At 36.9% G+C, this 23,698-nt stretch overlaps 1 protein-coding gene across 1 annotated transcript in view; it reads right to left on the reverse strand.

Annotated features, from left to right (window-relative positions):
• Window positions 1–21,276: 21,276 nt before the first annotated feature.
• The window catches only part of LOC138349739 (uncharacterized), a 1,021,949-nt gene continuing 1,019,527 nt past the window's right edge, over window positions 21,277–23,698 (reverse strand). Inside the window, exon 13 of the mRNA XM_069323441.1 lies at window positions 21,277–22,801. Within this exon, the coding sequence (XP_069179542.1) occupies window positions 22,598–22,801 (204 nt within the window). The 3' untranslated portion in view covers window positions 21,277–22,597. The remainder of the gene's footprint in view (window positions 22,802–23,698) is intronic.

The raw sequence follows: 23,698 nt of genomic DNA on the forward strand, positions 1-23,698 counted from the left end.
AGAAAATAGAGAACTATTAGCTGAATATCAGATAAATGGATTTAAACTATTTCACACAGATAGATATATTAGACGAGGAGGGGGAGTAGCCATATATGTTAGGGACAATTTGAAATAAGAACATAACATAAGAACATAAGAACAAAGGTAACTGCAGAAGGCCTATTGGCCCATTCGAGGCAGCTCCTATTCTATAACCACCCAATCCCTCTCATATACTTGTCCAACCCGCGCTTGAAACAATCGAGGGACCCCACCTCCACCACGTTACGCGGCAATTGGTTCCACAAATCAACAACCCTGTTACTGAACCAGTATTTACCCAAGTCTTTCCTAAATCTAAACTTATCCAATTTATACCCCATTATTTCGTGTTCTGTCCTGTGTTGATACTTTTAATACCCTATTAATATCCCCCTTGTTATGTCCATTCACCCACTTGTAAACCTCTATCATGTCACCCCTAACTCTTCGCCTTTCCAGTGAATGCAACTTAAGCTTTGTTAATCTTTCTTCATATGAAAGATTTCTAATTTGGGGAATTAACTTAGTCATCCTACGCTGGACACGTTCAAGTGAATTTATATCCATTCTATAATATGGCGACCAAAACTGAACTGCATAATCTAAATGGGGCCTAACTAGAGCAAGATATAAGAACATAAGAACAAAGGCAACTGCAGAAGGCCTGTTGGCCCATACGAGGCAGCTCCTATTCTATAACCACCCAATCCCACTCATATACTTGTCCAACCCGTGCTTGAAACAATCGAGGGACCCCACCTCCACAATGTTACGCGGCAATTGGTTCCACAAATCAACAACCCTGTTACTGAACCAGTATTTACCCAAGTCTTTCCTAAATCTAAACTTATCCAATTTATACCCATTGTTTCGTGTTCTGTCCTGTGTTGATACTTTTAATACCCTATTAATATCCCCCCGGTTATGTCCATTCATCCACTTGTAAACCTCTATCATGTCACCCCTAACTCTTCGCCTTTCCAGTGAATGCAACTTAAGCTTTGTTAATCTTTCTTCATATGAAAGATTTCTAATTTGGGGAATTAACTTAGTCATCCTACGCTGGACACGTTCAAGTGAATTTATATCCATTCTATAATATGGCGACCAAAACTGAACTGCATAATCTAAATGGGGCCTAACTAGAGCAAGATATAGCTTGAGAACCACACCAGGTGTCTTGTTACTAACGCTGCGATTAATAAATCCAAGTGTCCGATTTGCCTTATTACGAACATGTATGCATTGATCCTTTTGTTTTAAATTCTTACTAATCATAACTCCCAGATCCCTTTCGCAATCCGACTTCGCAATCACAACACCATCTAGCTCGTATCTTGTAACTCTATCATCATTACCTAACCTCAGAACTTTACATTTATCAGCATTAAACTGCATCTGCCAATCCTTTGACCATTTCAAAACCCTATCTAGATCAACTTGAAGTGATAGTGAGTCCTCCTCCGAATTAATTTCCCTACCGATTTTCGTATCATCGGCAAATTTGCAAATGTTGCTACTCAAACCTGAATCTAAATCATTTATATATATTATAAACAACAGAGGTCCCAGGACAGAGCCTTGAGGCACTCCGCTTACAACATTTTCCCACTCTGACTTGATTCCATTTATACTAACTCTCTGTTTCCTTTGGTATAGCCATGCCCTAATCCAGCTTAATATAGCACCCCCAATACCATGAGACTCTATCTTTTTAATCAGTCTTTCATGTGGCACTGTACCAAAAGCTTTGCTAAAGTCAAGGTATACAACATCGCAATCCTTACCACTATCAACTGCCTCAACAATGCTAGAATAAAAAGATAACAAATTTGTTAAACATGAACGGCCATTTATAAAACCATGTTGAGACTCAATTATTAATTTATGTTTTTCAAGATGAAGACGAATTTTATTTGCTATTATAGATTCGAGTAACTTTCCCACAATAGACGTTAGGCTAATTGGTCGATAGTTAGACGCAAGTGATCTATCTCATTTCTTAAAAACTGGTATCACATTAGCAACTTTCCAAAACTCTGGCACTCTGCCTGACTCTATTGATTTATTAAATATGGTTGACAGTGGGTCACAAAGCTCCTCTTTGCATTCTTTAAGCACCCTGGCAAACACTTCATCCGGCCCTGGGGATTTGTTTGGTTTGAGTTTTACAATTTGTTTAAGAACATCCTCCCTGGTAACTGCTAAACTCGTCAACCTGTCCTCGTCCCCACCCACATAGACTTGTTCAGCTGAAGGCATATTGTTAAGTTCCTCTTTAGTAAATACAGATACAAAATATTTATTAAAAATACTACTCATCTCTTCATCACTATCTGTTATTTGACCTGTATCAGTTTTTAATGGACCTATCCTTTCCCTAGTCTTAGTACGATATAACTGAAAAAACCCTTTAGGATTTGTCTTTGCTTGCCCTGCTATGCGAACTTCATAGTTTCTTTTTGCTTTCCTTATCTCTTTTTTAACATTTCTAACCAGTTAAGAACATAAGAACATAAGAACAAAGGTAACTGCAGAAGGCCTATTGGCCCATACGAGGCAGCTCCTATTCTATAACCACCCAATCCCACTCATATACTTGTCCAACCCGCGCTTGAAACAATCGAGGGACCCCACCTCCACCACGTTACGCGGCAATTGGTTCCACAAATCTAAAACCCTGTTACTGAACCAGTATTTACCCAAGTCTTTCCTAAATCTAAACTTATCCAATTTATACCCATTGTTTCGTGTTCTGTCCTGTGTTGATACTTTTAATACCCTATTAATATCCCCCTTGTTATGTCCATTCACCCACTTGTAAACCTCTATCATGTCGCCCCTAACTCTTCGCCTTTCCAGTGAATGCAACTTAAGCTTTGTTAATCTTTCTTCATATGAAAGATTTCTAATTTGGGGAATTAACTTAGTCATCCTACGCTGGACACGTTCAAGTGAATTTATATCCATTCTATAATATGGCGACCAAAACTGAACTGCATAATCTAAATGGGGCCTAACTAGAGCAAGATATAGCTTGAGAACCACACCAGGTGTCTTGTTACTAACGCTGCGATTAATAAATCCAAGTGTCCGATTTGCCTTATTACGAACATTTATGCATTGATCCTTTTGTTTTAAATTCTTACTAATCATAACTCCCAGATCCCTTTCGCAATCCGACTTCGCAATCACAACACCATCTAGCTCGTATCTTGTAACTCTATCATCATTACCTAACCTCAGAACTTTACATTTATCAGCATTAAACTGCATCTGCCAATCCTTTGACCATTTCAAAACCCTATCTAGATCAACTTGAAGTGATAGTGAGTCCTCCTCCGAATTAATTTCCCTACCGATTTTCGTATCATCGGCAAATTTGCAAATGTTGCTACTCAAACCTGAATCTAAATCATTTATATATATTATAAACAACAGAGGTCCCAGGACAGAGCCTTGAGGCACTCCACTTACAACATTTTCCCACTCTGACTTGATTCCATTTATACTAACTCTCTGTTTCCTTTGGTATAGCCATGCCCTAATCCAGCTTAATATAGCACCCCCAATACCATGAGACTCTATTTTTTTAATCAGTCTTTCATGTGGCACTGTATCAAAAGCTTTGCTAAAGTCAAGGTATACAACATCGCAATCCTTACCACTATCAACTGCCTCAACAATGCTAGAATAAAAAGATAACAAATTTGTTAAACATGAACGGCCATTTATAAAACCATGTTGCGACTCAATTATTAATTTATGTTTTTCAAGATGAAGACGAATTTTATTTGCTATTATAGATTCGAGTAACTTTCCCACAATAGACGTTAGGCTAATTGGTCGATAGTTAGACGCAAGTGATCTATCTCCTTTCTTAAAAACTGGTATTACATTAGCAACTTTCCAAAACTCTGGCACTCTGCCTGACTCTATTGATTTATTAAATATGGTTGACAGTGGGTCACAAAGCTCCTCTTTGCATTCTTTAAGCACCCTAGCAAACACTTCATCCGGCCCGGGATTTGTTTGGTTTGAGTTTTACTATTTGTTTAAGAACATCCTCCCTGGTAACTGCTAAACTCGTCAACCTGTCCTCGTCCCCACCCACATAGACTTGTTCGGCTGAAGGCATATTGTTAAGTTCCTCTTTAGTAAATACAGATACAAAATATTTATTAAAAATACTACTCATCTCTTCATCACTATCTGTTATTTGACCTGTCTCAGTTTTTATTGGACCTATCCTTTCCCTAGTCTTAGTACGATATAACTGAAAAAACCCTTTAGGATTTGACAAAATCATTTGTCAGTTGTACGAATTCCTGTTCTAAAGTGACCTCCCCATTTTTAATCCTTTTGTACCAAGCTCTCTTTTTACCTATAAGGTTCTTCAAATTCTTTGTTATCCACTTTGGGTCATTAGTATTCGATCTATTCAATTTGTATGGTATACTACGTTCCTGTGCTTTGTTTAGAATATTCTTAAATAAGTTATATATTGAATCCACATCGAAATCCCCATTTAAGTCACCTATCGCTGGGTTCATGTCTCGCTCCAAGACCGGCCCACACCCCATACCCAAGACTTTCCAATCAATTTGACCCAAAAAATTTCTTAGGCTATTAAAATCAGCTTTTCGAAAATCTGGCACTTTAACAGAATTTTCTCCTACTGGTCTATTCCATTCTATGCTAAATCTGATTTCTTTGTGATCACTGTTCCCTAGCTCACTCCCTATTTCGATGTCATTAATTTGCGTTTCCCTGTTAGTTAACACTAAATCTAAAATATTATTTTCCCGTGTTGGTTCCTTAATGTGTTGCGTAAGAAAGCAATCGTCAATTAATTCTAGAAAATCTTCTGCTTCACTATTCCCTGTTTTGTTCAACCAGTTTATTCCGCTAAAATTAAAGTCACCCATGACATAAATACTGTAAGATCTAGATGCTCTAGATATTTCATCCCATAGGTGCTTTGCTTCCATTCTGTCTAAATTTGGTGGCCTATATATTACTCCTATTATAATATTATTAGCTTTTTCGTTTAATTCTATCCAAATAGATTCTGTGTGTGGCTCTGTTTTGATTCCCTCTTTGAGACTACATTTCAAATTGTCCCTAACATATATGGCTACTCCACCTCCTCGTCTAATATATCTATCTGTGTGAAATAGTTTAAATCCGTATATTTGATATTCAGCTAATAGTTCTCTATTTTCTACATTCATCCACGTTTCGGTAAGTGTAGTCTCAAAGAGGGAATCAAAACTGAGCCACACACAGAAACTATTTGGATAGAATTAAACGAAAAAGCAAATAATATTATAATAGGAGCTATATAGGCCACCAAATTTAGACAGAATTGAAGCAAAGCATCTATGGTATGAAATATCTTGAGCATCTAGATCTAACAGTATTTAAGTCATGGGTGACTTTAATTTTAGTGGAATAAACTGGGTGAACAAAACAGGGAATAGTGAAGCAGAAGATTTTCTAGAATTAACTGACGATTGCTTTCTTACGCAACACATTAAGGAACCAATGCGGGAAAATAATATTTTAGATTTAGTGTTAACTAACAGGGAAACACAAATTAATGTCATCGAAATAGGGAGTGAGCTAGGGAACAGTGATCACAAAGTTATCAGATTTAGCATCGAATGGAATAGACCTGTAGGAGAAAATTCTGTTAAAGTGCCAGATTTTTGAAAAGCTGATTTTAATAGCCTAAGAAATTTTTTGGGTCAAATAGATTGGAAAGTCTTGGGTATGGGGTGTGGGCCGGTCTTAGAGCGAGACATGAACCCAGCGACAGGTGACGTAAAAGGGGATTTCGATGTAGATTTAATATATAACTTATTTAGGAATATTCTAAACAAAGCACAGGAACGTAGTATACCATACAAATTGAATAGATCGAATACTAATGACCCAAAGTGGATAACAAATAATTTAAAGAACCTTATAGGTAAAAGGAGAGCTTGGTACAAAAGGATTAAGAATGGGGAAGTCAGGTTAGAACAGGAATTCATACAACTGGTTAGAAATGTTAAAAAAGAGATTAGGAGAGCAAAAAGAAACTATGAAGTTCGCATAGCAGAGCAAGCAAAGTCAAATCCTAAAGGTTTTTTTCAGTTATATCGAACTAAGACTAGGGAAAGGATAGGTCCATTAAAATCTGAGACAGGTCAAATATCGGATAATGACAAGGAGATGAGTAGTATTTTTAACAAATATTTAATATCTGTATTTACTAAAGAAGAACTTAACAATATGCCTTCAGCCGAACAAGTCTATGTGGATAGGGATGAGGACAGGTTGACTAGTTTAGCAGTTACCAGGGAGGATGTAATTAAACAATTAGAAAAACTAAAACCAAACAAATCCCCAGGGCCAGATGAAGTGTTTGCCAGGGTGCTTAAAGAATGCAAAGAGGAGCTTTCCGAGCCACTGTCTACCATATTTAATAAATCAATAGAGTCAGGCAGAGTGCCAGAGTCATGGAAGGTTGCTAATGTGGTACCAATTTTTAAGAAAGGAGATAGATCACCTGCGTCAAACTATCGGCCAATTAGCCTAACGTCTATTGTGGGAAAGTTACTTGAATCAATAATTGCAAATACAATTCGTCTCCATCTTGAAAAACGCAAATTAATAAATGAGTCGCAACATGGTTTTACAAATGGCCGTTCATGTTTAACAAATTTGCTAACTTTTTATTCTAGCATAGTTGAGGCAGTTGATAGTGGTAAGGATTGTGATGTCGTGTACCTTGACTTTAGCAAAGCTTTTGATACAGTGCCACATGAAAGACTAATTAAAAAAGTAGAAGCTCATGGTATTGGGGCTGCTATATTAACTTGGATTAGGGCATGGCTATTCCAAAGGAAACAGAGAGTTAGTATAAATGGGGTTAAGTCAGAGTGGGATAATGTTGTTAGTGGAGTACCTCAGGGCTCTGTCCTGGGACCTCTGTTGTTTATAATATATATAAATGATTTAGATTCAAGTTTGAGTAGCAACATTTGCAAATTTGCCGATGATACGAAAATCGGTAGGGAAATTAATTCGGAGGAGGACTCACTATCACTTCAAGTTGATCTAGATAGGGTTTTGAAATGGTCAAATGATTGGCAAATGCAGTTTAATGCTGATAAATGTAAAGTTCTGAGGCTAGGTAATGATGATAGAGTTACAAGATACGAGCTAGATGGTGTTGAGACTGCGAAGTCGGATTGCGAAAGGGATCTGGCAGTTATGATTAATAAGAATTTAAAACAAAAGGATCAATGCATGAATGTTCTTAATAAGGCGAATAGGACACTGGGATTTATTAATCGAAGCGTTAGTAACAAGACACCTGGTGTGGTTCTTAAGCTATATCATGCACTGGTTAGGCCCCATTTTCCAATTCCAATCTATTTGACACAAAAAATTTCTTAGGCTATTGAAATCAGCTTTTCGAAAATCAGGCACTTTAACAGAATTTTCTCCTACAGATCTATTCCATTCTATGTTAAATCTGATTTCTTTATGATCACTGTTCCGTAGCTCACTCTCTAGTTATAAATTAAAGCTGCATGGCATGGACCAATAGGCCTTCTGCAGTTGTCTATATTCTTATGCTCTTTTGTTCTTAAGCTGTGCTTATGTTCTTAAATATTTGCAATTATCGATTCAAGTAATTTTACCACAGTAGACGTTAGGCTAATTATAGTTCTTGATAATAAATTAGTTCTTGATAATAAAATAGTTTTTGATAATAAATTAGTTCTTGATAATAAAATAGTTCTTGATAATAAATTAGTTATAGATAATAAATTAGTTATGAATAATAAATTAGTTCGTGATAATAAATTAGTTCTTGATAATAAATTGGGTCCTGATAATAAATTATTTTTTGATAATAAATTAGTTCTTGATATTAAATTGAATAGTTCTTGATAATAAATTGATTAATTCTTGATAATAAATTGATTAGTTCTTGATAATAAATTGATTAGTTCTTGATAATGAATTGATTAGTTCTTAATATTAAATGAATTAGTTCTGGATAATACATTAATTAGTTCTTGATAATAAATTGATTAGTTCTTGAAAATAAATTGATTAGTTATTGATAATAAATTGATTAATTCTTGATAATAAATTGATTAGTTCTTGATAAATAAATTGATTAGTTCTTGATAATAAATTGATTAGTTCTTGATAATATATGATATCAGGTATTTAAAGCCAAAGAGTTTAAATTTATGCGTACATTATCGAAATCAGGTAAATAAAATATTGAGTTTGTTTCAAGAATTTTTATTCTAGAAAATTATTTTAAAATAATAACAACCCAGGCAGCATCAAACAGGCTTCACATGCACCTGACTCTCCAGGTATCTCACGTCACCTCCTCTTAGGGTGACCTATATATTAACCCGCAGACAAGAGAGACAACAACAACAACAAAAGAGAGCTGATAGCTTATTCATTTTCATTTTGGCGTGACATCTTTTACTGTCATAGTGACACTTTCCGAGACAATGGATACAATTCCTCAAGCTGATTATTTTCCTAGTCTTCCACGGTCGATCTTAACCGTCGTCAGGACTCTAGGTGAAGAATTTTCTGCGGACCAAATTTTAGAATTCATTAACACGTCAAAAGACAGTCTTAATGTATTGCATAATAACAATTCAACGATGTTATGCGCTTGCAAATTTCAGCTTGGAATTTTAGGTGCATTAACTCTTTCCTTTCGTACGCCTTCAGTTGTGATGACGGGGCAGTGGGAATATGTCTTTTGGGAAATTATTGACCTAGCACGATATTTGGCGCCTGAAAATAGTACAAATTTAAGTGCACTCGAGTCTACCACATTAAAACCCTGGATACTAAAAATATTCACGGACCCGGAGATGTGCCCTAACCCGTACCTGCGTCTGAAAATGGTCTACTTAATCAGCCTTTGGCCAAAGAATTTCTTGCAGGATGCCACCTCGGGAATGCAAGCAGCTGCAGGACTATTAATCAATAGAAAATATATGAATTTTGATCATCTTATTCCAGAGGGCGATCGTATAACAATACCTATTAGCCTTATGGTTATGTTAATGTGCCTTGATCAATATGGCCACCTTGCTGCTATTGGTGCTGCAGCCGCAGATCAGATAAGGAGACTTAATGTAGGACCAGAAGTATCATTACTCTACAATCTAGTGCAGGTTCTAAAGCAAATGGCAGAGGCATCCCTAAATTTAAGCAAAATGGATGGTTTATATATGTCCGAGAAAACTTTCAATTTGTATTTAGCGTTTTTGGATTTACGGAAACTCAGGAGGGCTTATGAATCTCCTGGCCTTGTTAAGGTCGCTGCAGATACCCTAGTCACTATCACGGTTTCAATTGTTACAATTTACTCGAACTTACAAGATAACAAAGGAAGCAGATACATGACGCTCGTGTCTCGCTTAGATAATTGTTACAAAAACATGTAAAAACAAAAATTTTAGATCATTGTCTCAGGTTCTGCGGCTTGATCACGCAGTGTCTGTCTTCCCTAAACAAGAAGGCAGTAGATTCCGGCATTTTCTTTCATCATTTCCCAGTACCAAGTCAGGAATCATCGGAGGAGATCCCGGAAGAGTTCAGAGACAGCGTGACGCAGGCGGTGATGGAGGCGCCGATACTGCTGCACTCGTCCAAGATGGTGATAGACGAGTCGACGCTGCTTCGCCTCCTGCTGGAGTCCCCCTCGGACCCCTTCACGCGGTGCCCTTTGGACCATGGCTCGTATAGTCGCCTTCCCGAACTCCAGGCGGACATTCTTGCATGGAAGAAAATACGAAAGTTTTGGAAACTCCAGGTGAACATTCTTGCATGTAAGAAAATACGAAAGTTTTGGAGTAATATAATTGATGGAAAAATCAACAAGGGATGAAAATGCTCAAGATGTTTGCTAACGCCGCCACCGTTTGCAGCTTTATCCGGACATGTTAATTAAGTTTACTGAATTAATGAATTTAACTCTGCAAGAAATTACTCTGGTCTATTTTTTAATATATTCAAATTTTGTCACACATTTGAATAAGTTGTGTATTTTCTTTTAACCAATAATAATAATACAAATATTTATTTAATAAAAAAATAATAAAAGCAGCAATTTATTAATAGCCTATTCTCAACTATTTATCATAAATTTTATATCCATTAGTCATGAAAATATCTACCAGAATCATTGAGGAAATTTATAAAACAAGTAAAAATAGGATTCTGAGAACGATATACTGGAAATTATACTTTCCTTTATTACAGATTCTAATCATTGTCATGCTGAAATGTTATTAAAACTAGAAAGATACGTATGGAACATATATTCATCTCTATACTCATAAATTTAATATGTGTAATAAACTTTAAAAAATCAACCATTACAATCAGGTATATTTTATATTGATCTCTGGCAACCTGATAAGTTATCTTGAGTTATCTTGAGATGATTTCGGGGCTTTTTAGTGTCCCCGCGGCCCGGTCCTCGACCAGGCCTCCACCCCCAGGAAGCAGCCCATGACAGCTGACTAACACCCAGGTACCTATTTTACTGCTAGGTAACAGGGGCATAGGGTGAAAGAAACTCTGCCCAATGTTTCTTGTCGGCACCTGGGATTGAACCCAGGATCACAAGTCCAGCGTGCTGTCCACTCGGCCGACCGGCTCCCCTAAAGATCTAAAGATAAACCTAAAGATCCTAGCTTTCTCAACCGTATGAACTCCTACATGCTAATTCCCATAATCACCAAACCAATCAGAATATCTGTAACTTCCCTTTGACATAAAACAACTTTATTCGTATACACGTAAATGAGAGACTGAACTCGGTAAAATCATAAATATTATATGGGTGGTTATAGAATAGGAGCCGCCTCGTATGGGCCAATAGGCCTTCTGCAGTTACCTTTGTTCTTATGTTCTTATGTAATGTTCGTAATAAGGCAAATCGGACACTTGGATTTATTAATCGCAGCGTTAGTAACAAGACACCTGGTGTGGTTCTCAAGCTATATCTTGCTCTGGTTAGGCCCCATTTAGATTATGCAGTTCAGTTTTGTTCGCCGTATTACAGAATGGATATAAATTCACTTGAACGTGTCCAGCGTAGGATGACTAAGTTAATTCCCCAAATTAGAAATCTTTCATATGAAGAAAGATTAACAAAGCTTAAGTTGCATTCACTGGAAAGGCGAAGAGTTAGGGGTGACATGATAGAGGTTTACAAGTGGGTGAATGGTCATAACAAAGGGGATATTAATAGGGTATTAAAAGTATCAACACAGGACAGAACACGAAACAATGGGTATAAATTGGATAAGTTTAGATTTAGGAAAGACTTGGGTAAATACTGGTTCAGTAACAGGGTTGTTGATTTGTGGAACCAATTGCCGCGTAACATTGTGGAGGTGGGGTCCCTCGATTGTTTCAAGCGCTGGTTGGATAAGTATATGGGTGGGATTGGGTGGTTATAGATAGGAGCTGCCTCGTATGGGCCAATAGGCCTTCTGCAGTTACCTTTGTTCTTATGTTCTTATAATAGAAAAACAATAATATAAATCATCTTGTGCCAACACTTCTTCACAAAACTCTGAGCATCTATTTTCGGTCCAGGACGGACCGAAACGTCGTCGTCCCTTCACTTTCTAGTGTGTGGTCTGGTCAACATATTTCAGCCACGTTATTGTGACTCATTATCTGCTTACTCCATTGTATTTACATGCAAGCTGATATTGATCCTGAACTAAATCTGCTGTCACAAATCTACAATAACCAGCATATTGATCATCACTGCTGCACTTATTACACAGTAAACCTTGCGAGAAACAAACTCCAAAATAACACTTGCCTATTAGTTTTCAACCAAAATGTCAGATAACTTGGTAAACATTTTGATAATATGAATGCACTACTCAGCACGAGGTACTAAACTATCGTTCATTATTTTAACAAAAACATAGCTAAGTAAAGACCATACCCAACTTTACAACTTAGCCAGTAATAAAGCAATTCACAACGGTAGGCCAAATAAAACAAGAGGTGGCTATTACCAATATACCTTTATTTGCAATAGTGTCATTAATGATAGAGAAGACTACTGTGAATATACCTATACTCAATTCTCTATTAAATTCCTGAAATCCACCTTGACTATTGGAACTATCTATAGATTTCCCAATATTAATATAACTGCACTCTCAGATAACTTAAGGAATCTTATATACAACAAGCTCAACAAAAATCATATCATTCTAGGAGGTGACTTCAATATTGATCTGTCAACAATATAGCCCTCAAGTCGATTATTTCCTAAACAGCATGAACTCCTGTATGCTAATCCCCACAATCACCAATCTCATCCTATTATAACTCAAACATCCGCTTCTACTTTGAATCAATTATGGATGAACATAACAGCTCCCCCTTGCATCTGGTATAATCACTGATAGAACAACTGACCACTATCCTACCTTCCTCATAGCAAACATGGACATAACACTACCAGATACCAAGAAACTTACCTTCAGGTTACACAGTGAAGGGTCAATAAGCAATCTCTCAAATACACTTCACAAAACAAACTGGTAATCTGAATTCAATAATACACAGGACATAATTAATTGACGATTGCTTTCTTACGCAACACATCAAGGAACCAACACGGGAAAATAATATTTTAGATTTAGTGTTAACTAACAGGGAAACGCAAATTAATGACATCGAAATAGGGAGTGAGCTAGGGAGCAGTGATCACAAAGAAATCAGATTTAGCATAGAATGGAATAGACCAGTAGGAGAAAATTCTGTTAAAGTGCCAGATTTTCGAAAAGCTGATTTTAATAGCCTAAGAAATTTTTTGGGTCAAATTGATTGGAAAGGCTTGGGTATGGGGTGTGGGCCGGTCTTGGAGCGAGACATGAACCCAGCGATAGGTGACTTAAATGGGGATTTCGATGTGGATTCAATATATAACTTATTTAAGAATATTCTAAACAAAGCACAGGAACGTAGTATACCATACAAATTGAATAGATCGTATACTAATGACCCAAAGTGGATAACAAAGAATTTGAAGAACCTTATAGGTAAAAAGAGAGCTTGGTACAAAAGGATTAAAAATGGGGAGGTCACTTTAGAACAGGAATTCGTACAACTGGTTAGAAATGTTAAAAAAGAGATAAGGAAAGCAAAAAGAAACTATGAAGTTCGCATAGCAGGGCAAGCAAAGACAAATCCTAAAGGGTTTTTTCAGTTATATCGTACTAAGACTAGGGAAAGGATAGGTCCATTAAAAACTGAGACAGGTCAAATAACAGATAGTGATGAAGAGATGAGTAGTATTTTTAATAAATATTTTGTATCTGTATTTACTAAAGAGGAACTGAACAATATGCCTTCAGCCGAACAAGTCTATGTGGGTGGGGACGAGGACAGGTTGACGAGTTTAGCAGTTACCAGGGAGGATGTTCTTAAACAAATAGTAAAACTCAAACCAAACAAATCCCCAGGGCCGGATGAAGTGTTTGCTAGGGTGCTTAAAGAATGCAAAGAGGAGCTTTGTGACCCACTGTCAACCATATTTAATAAATCAATAGAGTCAGGCAGAGTGCCAGAGTTTTGGAAAGTTGCTAATGTGATACCAGTTTTTAAGAAAGGAGATAGATCACTTGCGTCTAACTATCGACCAATTAGCCTAACGTCTATTGTGGGAAAGTTACTCGAATCTATAATAGCAAATAAAATTCGTCTTCATCTTGAAAAACATAAATTAATAATTGAGTCGCAACATGGTTTTATAAATGGCCGTTCATGTTTAACAAATTTGTTATCTTTTTATTCTAGCATTGTTGAGGCAGTTGATAGTGGTAAGGATTGCGATGTTGTATACCTTGACTTTAGCAAAGCTTTTGATACAGTGCCACATGAAAGACTGATTAAAAAAATAGAGTCTCATGGTATTGGGGGTGCTATATTAAGCTGGATTAGGGCATGGCTATACCAAAGGAAACAGAGAGTTAGTATAAATGGAATCAAGTCAGAGTGGGAAAATGTTGTAAGTGGAGTGCCTCAAGGCTCTGTCCTGGGACCTCTGTTGTTTATAATATATATAAATGATTTAGATTCAGGTTTGAGTAGCAACATTTGCAAATTTGCCGATGATACGAAAATCGGTAGGGAAATTAATTCGGAGGAGGACTCACTATCACTTCAAGTTGATCTAGATAGGGTTTTGAAATGGTCAAAGGATTGGCAGATGCAGTTTAATGCTGATAAATGTAAAGTTCTGAGGTTAGGTAATGATGATAGAGTTACAAGATACGAGCTAGATGGTGTTGTGATTGCGAAGTCGGATTGCGAAAGGGATCTGGGAGTTATGATTAGTAAGAATTTAAAACAAAAGGATCAATGCATAAATGTTCGTAATAAGGCAAATCGGACACTTGGATTTATTAATCGCAGCGTTAGTAACAAGACACCTGGTGTGGTTCTCAAGCTATATCTTGCTCTAGTTAGGCCCCATTTAGATTATGCAGTTCAGTTTTGGTCGCCATATTATAGAATGGATATAAATTCACTTGAACGTGTCCAGCGTAGGATGACTAAGTTAATTCCCCAAATTAGAAATCTTTCATATGAAGAAAGATTAACAAAGCTTAAGTTGCATTCACTGGAAAGGCGAAGAGTTAGGGGTGACATGATAGAGGTTTACAAGTGGATGAATGGACATAACCGGGGGGATATTAATAGGGTATTAAAAGTATCAACACAGGACAGAACACGAAACAATGGATATAAATTGGATAAGTTTAGATTTAGGAAAGACTTGGGTAAATACTGGTTCAGTAACAGGGTTGTTGATTTGTGGAACCAATTGCCGCGTAACATTGTGGAGGTGGGGTCCCTCGATTGTTTCAAGCACGGGTTGGACAAGTAAATGAGTGGGATTGGGTGGTTATAGAATAGGAGCTGCCTCGTATGGGCCAATAGGCCTTCTGCAGTTACCTTTGTTCTTATGTTCTTATGTTCTTATAAATTCATTAGCCAACATCTTCCTTTCCAAAACTATGCCTCAACAACACTCACTGTCCTCACCAAGCAAGTAACTGCTTAATGATTAAACAACCTCTGGTTCATAAGTGCCATACTCAAAGCGATCAAAAAGAAACATGAATATAAAAAAAACTTAGGAATTGCCTCGTTACAAAAGAAGTAGTTAAGACGTACTTCTCAATGTTTACCAGTATAGTAAGAAGAACGAAACTTTCCAATTATGAGAGTAGATTAAAAAAAGCAAAAGGATACATGGAAAGCCTCTACATTCCTAACATTCTAGGATCTAAACAGCAATCACATGACAAGATTGGAGATAAAATCTCCATGGATGGTTATACACCTGCGACAGATTTAGAAACAGCAACTGAATTTATTAGCTTCTTTTCATCAATTGGTGCTAACCTTGCCAGAAAAATCTCACAGACCACATAGACTTGTTCGGCTGAAGGCACATTGTTAAGTTGCATTCAATGGAAAGGCGAAGAGTTGGGGTGACATGATAGAGGTTTACAAGTGGGTGAATGGACATAACAAAGGGGATATTAATAGGGTATTAAAAGTATCAACACAAGACAGAACACGAAACAATGGGTATAAATTGGATAAGTTTAGATTTAGGAAAGACTTGGGTAAATAATGGTTCAGTAACAGGGTTGTTGATTTGTGGAACCAATTGCCGCGTAACATTGTGGAGGTGGGGTCCCTCGATTGTTTCAAGCATGGGTTGGACATGTATATGAGTGGGATTGGGTGGTTATAAATAGGAGCTGCCTCGTATGGGCCAATAGGCCTTCTGCAGTTGCCTTTGTTCTTATGACTTGACTCCATTTATACTGACTCTCTGTTTCCTTTGGTATAGCCATGCCCTAATCCAGCTTAATATAGCACCCCCAATACCATGAGCCTCTATCTTTTTAATCAATCTTTCATGTGGCACTGTATCAAAAGCTTTGCTAAAGTCAAGGTACACAACATCACAATCCTTACCACTATCAACTGCCTCAACTATGCTAGATTAAAAAGATAACAAATTTGTTAAATATGAACGGCCATTTATAAAACCATGTTGACTCAATTATTAATTTATGTTTTTCAAGATGAAGACGAATTTTATTTGCAATTATAGATTCGAGTAACTTTCCCACAATAGACATTAGGCTAATTGGTCGATAGTTAGACGCAAGTGATCTATCTCCTTTCTTAAAAACTGGTATCACATTAGCAACTTTCCATAACTCTGGCACTCTGCCTGACTCTATTGATTTATTAAATATGGTACACAAAGCTTCTTTTTGCATTCTTTAAGCACCCTGGCAAACACTTCATCCGGCCCTGGGGATTTGTTTGGTTTGAGTTTTACTATTTGTTTAAGAACATCCTCCCTGGTAACTGCTAAACTCGTCAACCTGTCCTCGTCCCCACCCACATAGACTTGTTCGGCTGAAGGCATATTGTTAAGTTCCTCTTTAGTAAATACAGATAAAAATATTTATTAAAAATACTACTCATTTCTTCATCACTATCTGTTATTTTACCTGTCTCAGTTTTTAATGGACCTAATCTTTGTCCGGTATAATTGGAAAAACCCTTTGGGATTTGTTTTTGCTTGCTCTGCTATGAGAACTTCATAGTTCCTTTTTGCTTTCCTTATCTCTTTTTTAGTATTTCTAACGCATTTTAATTGTTTATTTCTATATTTAACGCATTTGACGTATTAGAGGACGAGTGCTGTGGTGAACCAGTTGTTCAAAGAGGAGGTAAAGCAACGAGGAGCATTAAAGCGCAGGTCCCTCAAACTGCTCGAAAGGAAAAGGGAGAATCGAAGCGAATTTTGGTTGTGGGAGATTCCCAGGTGAGGTATTTAGACAGAACGTTTTGTGCCAGAGATAGGGGGAACAGATTAAGGGTTTACTATCCGGGAGCTGGAATTGGTGATATTGTTGGAAACATGAATGATATGACGGGAAATGGAAACAAACCCATTATTTGTATTAGTGCAGGGGGTAATGATGTTGGGCGAGATAGGAGTGAGGAACTAATACAGAGATTCAGGACAGCCATTGAATTAGTTAGGAGCAAGGGAGGAATCTCAATCATATGTGGCATTCTTCCAAGAAAAGGAGTGGGAAATGAATGGATGTCGAGGGCACTTGGTGTCAATTGCCGGCTGTAAAGATATTGCAAATCAAATTCAATATGTTTCATAGACAACTGGGAACACTTCTATGGAAGAAATGAAATGTATGCTCGTGATGGGGTGCATCTATCGAGGGCTGGGGTTGTTGCTGTTGCGAACTCGTTGGAACCAGTGGTTAGAGGCATTTGTTTGGGTTTAAACTGTTAGTAGATAGTGGTTTGGGAATTGATAGGGAGGAAGGAGGTAATAAAAGTATGTGTTTGTGGGAGAAAGGAATTGGCAAAATGATCAGGGAAAGAGAAGGGCCTCAAAATAACAATTCACTTAGGATATATAACACTAACAGTAGAAGTCTAAGAAATAAAATTAACGAATTAAATGCTCTTGTCTGCACAGAAAAAATAGATATTATTGCACTAACCGAAACGTGGATGAATGTAGAAAATAGAGAACTATTAGCTGAATATCAAATAAATGGATTTAAACTATTTCACACAGATAGATATATTAGACGAGGAGGTGGAGTAGCCATATATGTTAGGGACAATTTGAAATGTAGTCTCAAAGAGGGAATCAAAACTGAGCCACACACAGAAACTATTTTGATAGAATTAAACGAAAAAGCTAATAATATTATAATAGGAGTTATATATAGGCCACCAAATTTAGACAGAATGGAAGCAAAGCATCTATGGGATGAAATATCTAGAGCATCTAGATCTAACAGTATTTTTGTCATGGGTGACTTTAATTTTAGTGGAATGAACTGGTTGAACAAAACAGGGAATAGTGAAGCAGAAGATTTTCTAGAATTAATTGACGATTGCTTTCTTACGCAACACATTAAGGAACCAACATGGGAAAATAATATTTTAGATTTAGTGTTAACTAACAAGGAAACGCAAATTAATGACATCGAAATAGGGAGTGAGCTAGGGAACAGTGATCACAAAGAAATCAGATTTAGCATAGAATGGAATAGACCTGTAGGAGAAAATTCTGTTAAAGTTGACCAGACCACACACTAGAAATTGAAGAGACGACGACGTTTCGGTCCGTCCTGGACCATTCTCACAATCGACTTGAGAATGGTCCAGGACGGACCGAAACGTCGTCGTCTCTTCAATTTCTAGTGTGTGGTCTGGTCAACATACTTCAGCCACGTTATTGTGACTCATCGCCTGCTTCTGTTAAAGTGCCAGATTTTCGAAAAGCTGATTATAATAGCCTAAGAAATTTTTTGAGTCAAATTGATTGGAAAGTCTTGGATATGGGGTGTGGGCCGGTCTTGGAGCGAGACATGAACCCAGCGATAGGTGACTTAAATGGGGATTTCGATGTGGATTCAACATATAACTTATTTAAGACTATTCTAAACAAAGCACAGGAACGTAGTATACCATACAAATTGAATAGATCGAATACTAATGACCCAAAGTGGATAACAAAGAATTTGAAGAACCTTATAGGTAAAAAGAGAGCTTGGTACAAAAGGATTAAAAATGGGGAGGCCACTTTAGAACAGGAATTCGTACAACTGGTTTGAAATGTTAAAAAAGAGATAAGGAAATCACAAAGAAACTATGAAGTTCGCATAGCATGGCAAGCAAAGACAAATCCTAAAGGTTTTTTTCAGTTATATCGTACTAAGACTAGGGAAAGGATAGGTCCATTAAAAACTGAGACAGGTCAAATAACAGATAGTGATGAAGAGATAAGTAGTATTTTTAATAAATATTTTGTATCTGTATTTACTAAAGAGGAACTTAACAATATGCCTTCAGCCGAACAAGTCTATGTGGGTGGGGACAAGGACAGGTTGACGAGTTTTGCAGTTACCAGGGAGGATGTTCTTAAACAAATAGTAAAACTCAAACCAAACAAATCCCCAGGGCCGGATGAAGTGTTTGCCAGGGTGCTTAAAGAATGCAAAGAGGAGCTTTGTGACCCACTGTCAACCATATTTAGTAAATCAATAGAGTCTGGCATAGTGCCAGAGTTATGGAAAGTTGCTAATGTGATACCAGTTTTTAAGAAAGGAGATAGATCACTTGCATCTAACTATCGACCAATTAGCCTAACGTCTATTGTGGGAAAGATACTCGAATCTATAATAGCAAATAAAATTCGTCTTCATCTTGAAAAACATAAATTAATAATTGAGTCGCAACATGGTTTTATAAATGGCCGTTCATGTTTAACAATTTTGTTATCTTTTTATTCTAGCATAGTTGAGGCAGTTGATAGTGGTAAGGATTGTGATTTTGTGTACCTTGACTTTAGCAAAGCTTTTGATACAGTGCCACATGAAAGACTGATTAAAAAAATAGAAGCTCATGGTATTGGGGGTGCTATATTAACTTGGATTAGGGCATGGCTATTCCAAAGGAAACGGAGAGTTAGTATAAATGGGGTTAAGTCAGAGTGGGATAATGTTGTTAGTGGAGTACCTCAGGGCTCTGTCCTGGGACCTCTGTTGTTTTTACTATATATAAATGATTTAGATTCAGGTTTGAGTAGCAACATTTGCAAATTTGCCGATGATACGAAAATCGGTAGGGAAATTAATTCGGAGGACTCACTATCACTTCAAGTTGATCTAGATAGGGTTTTGAGATGGTCAAAGGATTGGCAAATGCAGTTTAATGCTGATAAATGTAAAGTTCTGAGGCTAGGTAATGATGATAGAGTTACAAGATACCATCTAGATGGTGTTGAGATTGCGAAGTCGGATTGCGAAAGGGATCTGGGAGTTAAGATTAGTAAGAATTTAAAACAAAAGGATCAATGCATAAATGTTCGTAATAAGGCAAATCGGACACTTGGATTTATTAATCGCAGCGTTAGTAACAAGACACCTGGTGTGGTTCTCAAGCTATATCTTGCTCTAGTTAGGCCCCATTTAGATTATGCAGTTCAGTTTTGGTCATCATATTATAGAATGGATATAAATTCACTTGAACGTGTCCAGCGTAGGATGACTAAGTTAATTCCCCAAATTAGAAATCTTTCATGTGAAGAAAGATTAACAAAGCTTAAGTTGCATTCACTGGAAAGGCGAAGAGTTAGGGGTGACATGATAGAGGTTTGCAAGTGGGTGAATGGACATAACAAAGGGGATATTAATAGGGTATTAAAAGTATCAACACAAGACAGAACACGAAACAATGGGTATAAATTGGATAAGTTTAGATTTAGGAAAGACTTGGGTAAATAATGGTTCAGTAACAGGGTTGTTGATTTGTGGAACCAATTGCCGCGTAACATTGTGGAGGTGGGGTCCCTTGATTGTTTCAAGCGCGGGTTGGACAAGTATATGAGTGGAATTGGGTGGTTATAAATAGGAGCTGCCTCGCCTTCTGCAGTTGTCTATATTCTTATGCTCTTTTGTTCTTAAGCTGACTTGTTCTTAAATATTTGCAATTATCGATTCAAGTAATTTTACCACAGTAGACGTTAGGCTAATTATAGTTCTTGATAATAAATTAGTTCTTGATAATAAAATAGTTTTTGATAATAAATTAGTTCTTGATAATAAAATAGTTCTTGATAATAAATTAGTTATAGATAATAAATTAGTTATGAATAATAAATTAGTTCGTGATAATAAATTAGTTCTTGATAATAAATTGGGTCCTGATAATAAATTATTTTTTGATAATAAATTATTTTTTGATAATAAATTAGTTCTTGATATTAAATTGAATAGTTCTTGATAATAAATTGATTAGTTCTTGATAATGAATTGATTAGTTCTTAATATTAAATGAATTAGTTCTGGATAATACATTAATTAGTTCTTGATAATAAATTGATTAGTTCTTGAAAATAAATTGATTAGTTATTGATAATAAATTGATTAATTCTTGATAATAAATTGATTAGTTCTTGATAAATAAATTGATTAGTTCTTGATAATAAATTGATTAGTTCTTGATAATATATGATATCAGGTATTTAAAGCCAAAGAGTTTAAATTTATGCGTACATTATCGAAATCAGGTAAATAAAATATTGGGTTTGTTTCAAGAATTTTTATTCTAGAAAATTATTTTAAAATAATAACAACCCAGGCAGCATCAAACAGGCTTCACATGCACCTGACTCTCCAGGTATCTCACGTCACCTCCTCTTAGGGTGACCTATATATTAACCCGCAGACAAGAGAGACAACAACAACAACAAAAGAGAGCTGATAGCTTATTCATTTTCATTTTGGCGTGACATCTTTTACTGTCATAGTGACACTTTCCGAGACAATGGATACAATTCCTCAAGCTGATTATTTTCCTAGTCTTCCACGGTCGATCTTAACCGTCGTCAGGACTCTAGGTGAAGAATTTTCTGCGGACCAAATTTTAGAATTCATTAACACGTCAAAAGACAGTCTTAATGTATTGCATAATAACAATTCAACGATGTTATGCGCTTGCAAATTTCAGCTTGGAATTTTAGGTGCATTAACTCTTTCCTTTCGTACGCCTTCAGTTGTGATGACGGGGCAGTGGGAATATGTCTTTTGGGAAATTATTGACCTAGCACGATATTTGGCGCCTGAAAATAGTACAAATTTAAGTGCACTCGAGTCTACCACATTAAAACCCTGGATACTAAAAATATTCACGGACCCGGAGATGTGCCCTAACCCGTACCTGCGTCTGAAAATGGTCTACTTAATCAGCCTTTGGCCAAAGAATTTCTTGCAGGATGCCACCTCGGGAATGCAAGCAGCTGCAGGACTATTAATCAATAGAAAATATATGGATTTTGATCATCTTATTCCAGAGGGCGATCGTATAACAATACCTATTAGCCTTATGGTTATGTTAATGTGCCTTGATCAATATGGCCACCTTGCTGCTATTGGTGCTGCAGCCGCAGATCAGATAAGGAGACTTAATGTAGGACCAGAAGTATCATTACTCTACAATCTAGTGCAGGTTCTAAAGCAAATGGCAGAGGCATCCCTAAATTTAAGCAAAATGGATGGTTTATATATGTCCGAGAAAACTTTCAATTTGTATTTAGCGTTTTTGGATTTACGGAAACTCAGGAGGGCTTATGAATCTCCTGGCCTTGTTAAGGTCACTGCAGATACCCTAGTCACTATCACGGTTTCAATTGTTACAATTTACTCGAACTTACAAGATAACAAAGGAAGCAGATACATGACGCTCGTGTCTCGCTTAGATAATTGTTACAAAAACATGTAAAAACAAAAATTTTAGATCATTGTCTCAGGTTCTGCGGCTTGATCACGCACAGTGTCTGTCTTCCCTAAACAAGAAGGCAGTAGATTCCGGCATTTTCTTTCATCATTTCCCAGTACCAAGTCAGGAATCATCGGAGGAGATCCCGGAAGAGTTCAGAGACAGCGTGACGCAGGCGGTGATGGAGGCGCCGATACTGCTGCACTCGTCCAAGATGGTGATAGACGAGTCGACGCTGCTTCGCCTCCTGCTGGAGTCCCCCTCGGACCCCTTCACGCGGTGCCCTTTGGACCATGGCTCGTATAGTCGCCTTCCCGAACTCCAGGCGGACATTCTTGCATGGAAGAAAATACGAAAGTTTTGGAGTAATATAATTGATGGAAAAATCAACAAGGGATGAAAATGCTCAAGATGTTTGCTAACGCCGCCACCGTTTGCAGCTTTATCCGGACATGTTAATTAAGTTTACTGAATTAATGAATTTAACTCTGCAAGAAATTACTCTGGTCTATTTTTTAATATATTCAAATTTTGTCACACATTTGAATAAGTTGTGTATTTTCTTTTAACCAATAATAATAATACAAATATTTATTTAATAAAAAAATAATAATAAAAGCAGCAATTTATTAATAGCCTATTCTCAACTATTTATCATAAATTTTATATCCATTAGTCATGAAAATATCTACCAGAATCATTGAGGAAATTTATAAAACAAGTAAAAATAGGATTCTGAGAACGATATACTGGAAATTATACTTTCCTTTATTACAGATTCTAATCATTGTCATGCTGAAATGTTATTAAAACTAGAAAGATACGTATGGAACATATATTCATCTCTATACTCATAAATTTAATATGTGTAATAAACTTTAAAAAATCAACCATTACAATCAGGTATATTTTATATTGATCTCTGGCACCCTGATAAGTTATCTTGAGATGATTTCGGGGCTTTTTAGTGTCCCCGCGGCCCGGTCCTCGACCAGGCCTCCACCCCCAGGAAGCAGCCCGTGACAGCTGACTAACACCCAGGTACCTATTTTACTGCTAGGTAACAGGGGCATAGGGTGAAAGAAACTCTGCCCAATGTTTCTTGTCGGCACCTGGGATTGAACCCAGGACCACAGGATCACAAGTCCAGCGTGCTGTCCACTCGGCCGACCGGCTCCCCTAAAGATCTAAAGATAAACCTAAAGATCCTAGCTTTCTCAACCGTATGAAC

Source organism: Procambarus clarkii, chromosome 12, assembly GCF_040958095.1.
Source record: "Procambarus clarkii isolate CNS0578487 chromosome 12, FALCON_Pclarkii_2.0, whole genome shotgun sequence".
Classification (NCBI taxonomy): domain Eukaryota; kingdom Metazoa; phylum Arthropoda; class Malacostraca; order Decapoda; family Cambaridae; genus Procambarus; species Procambarus clarkii.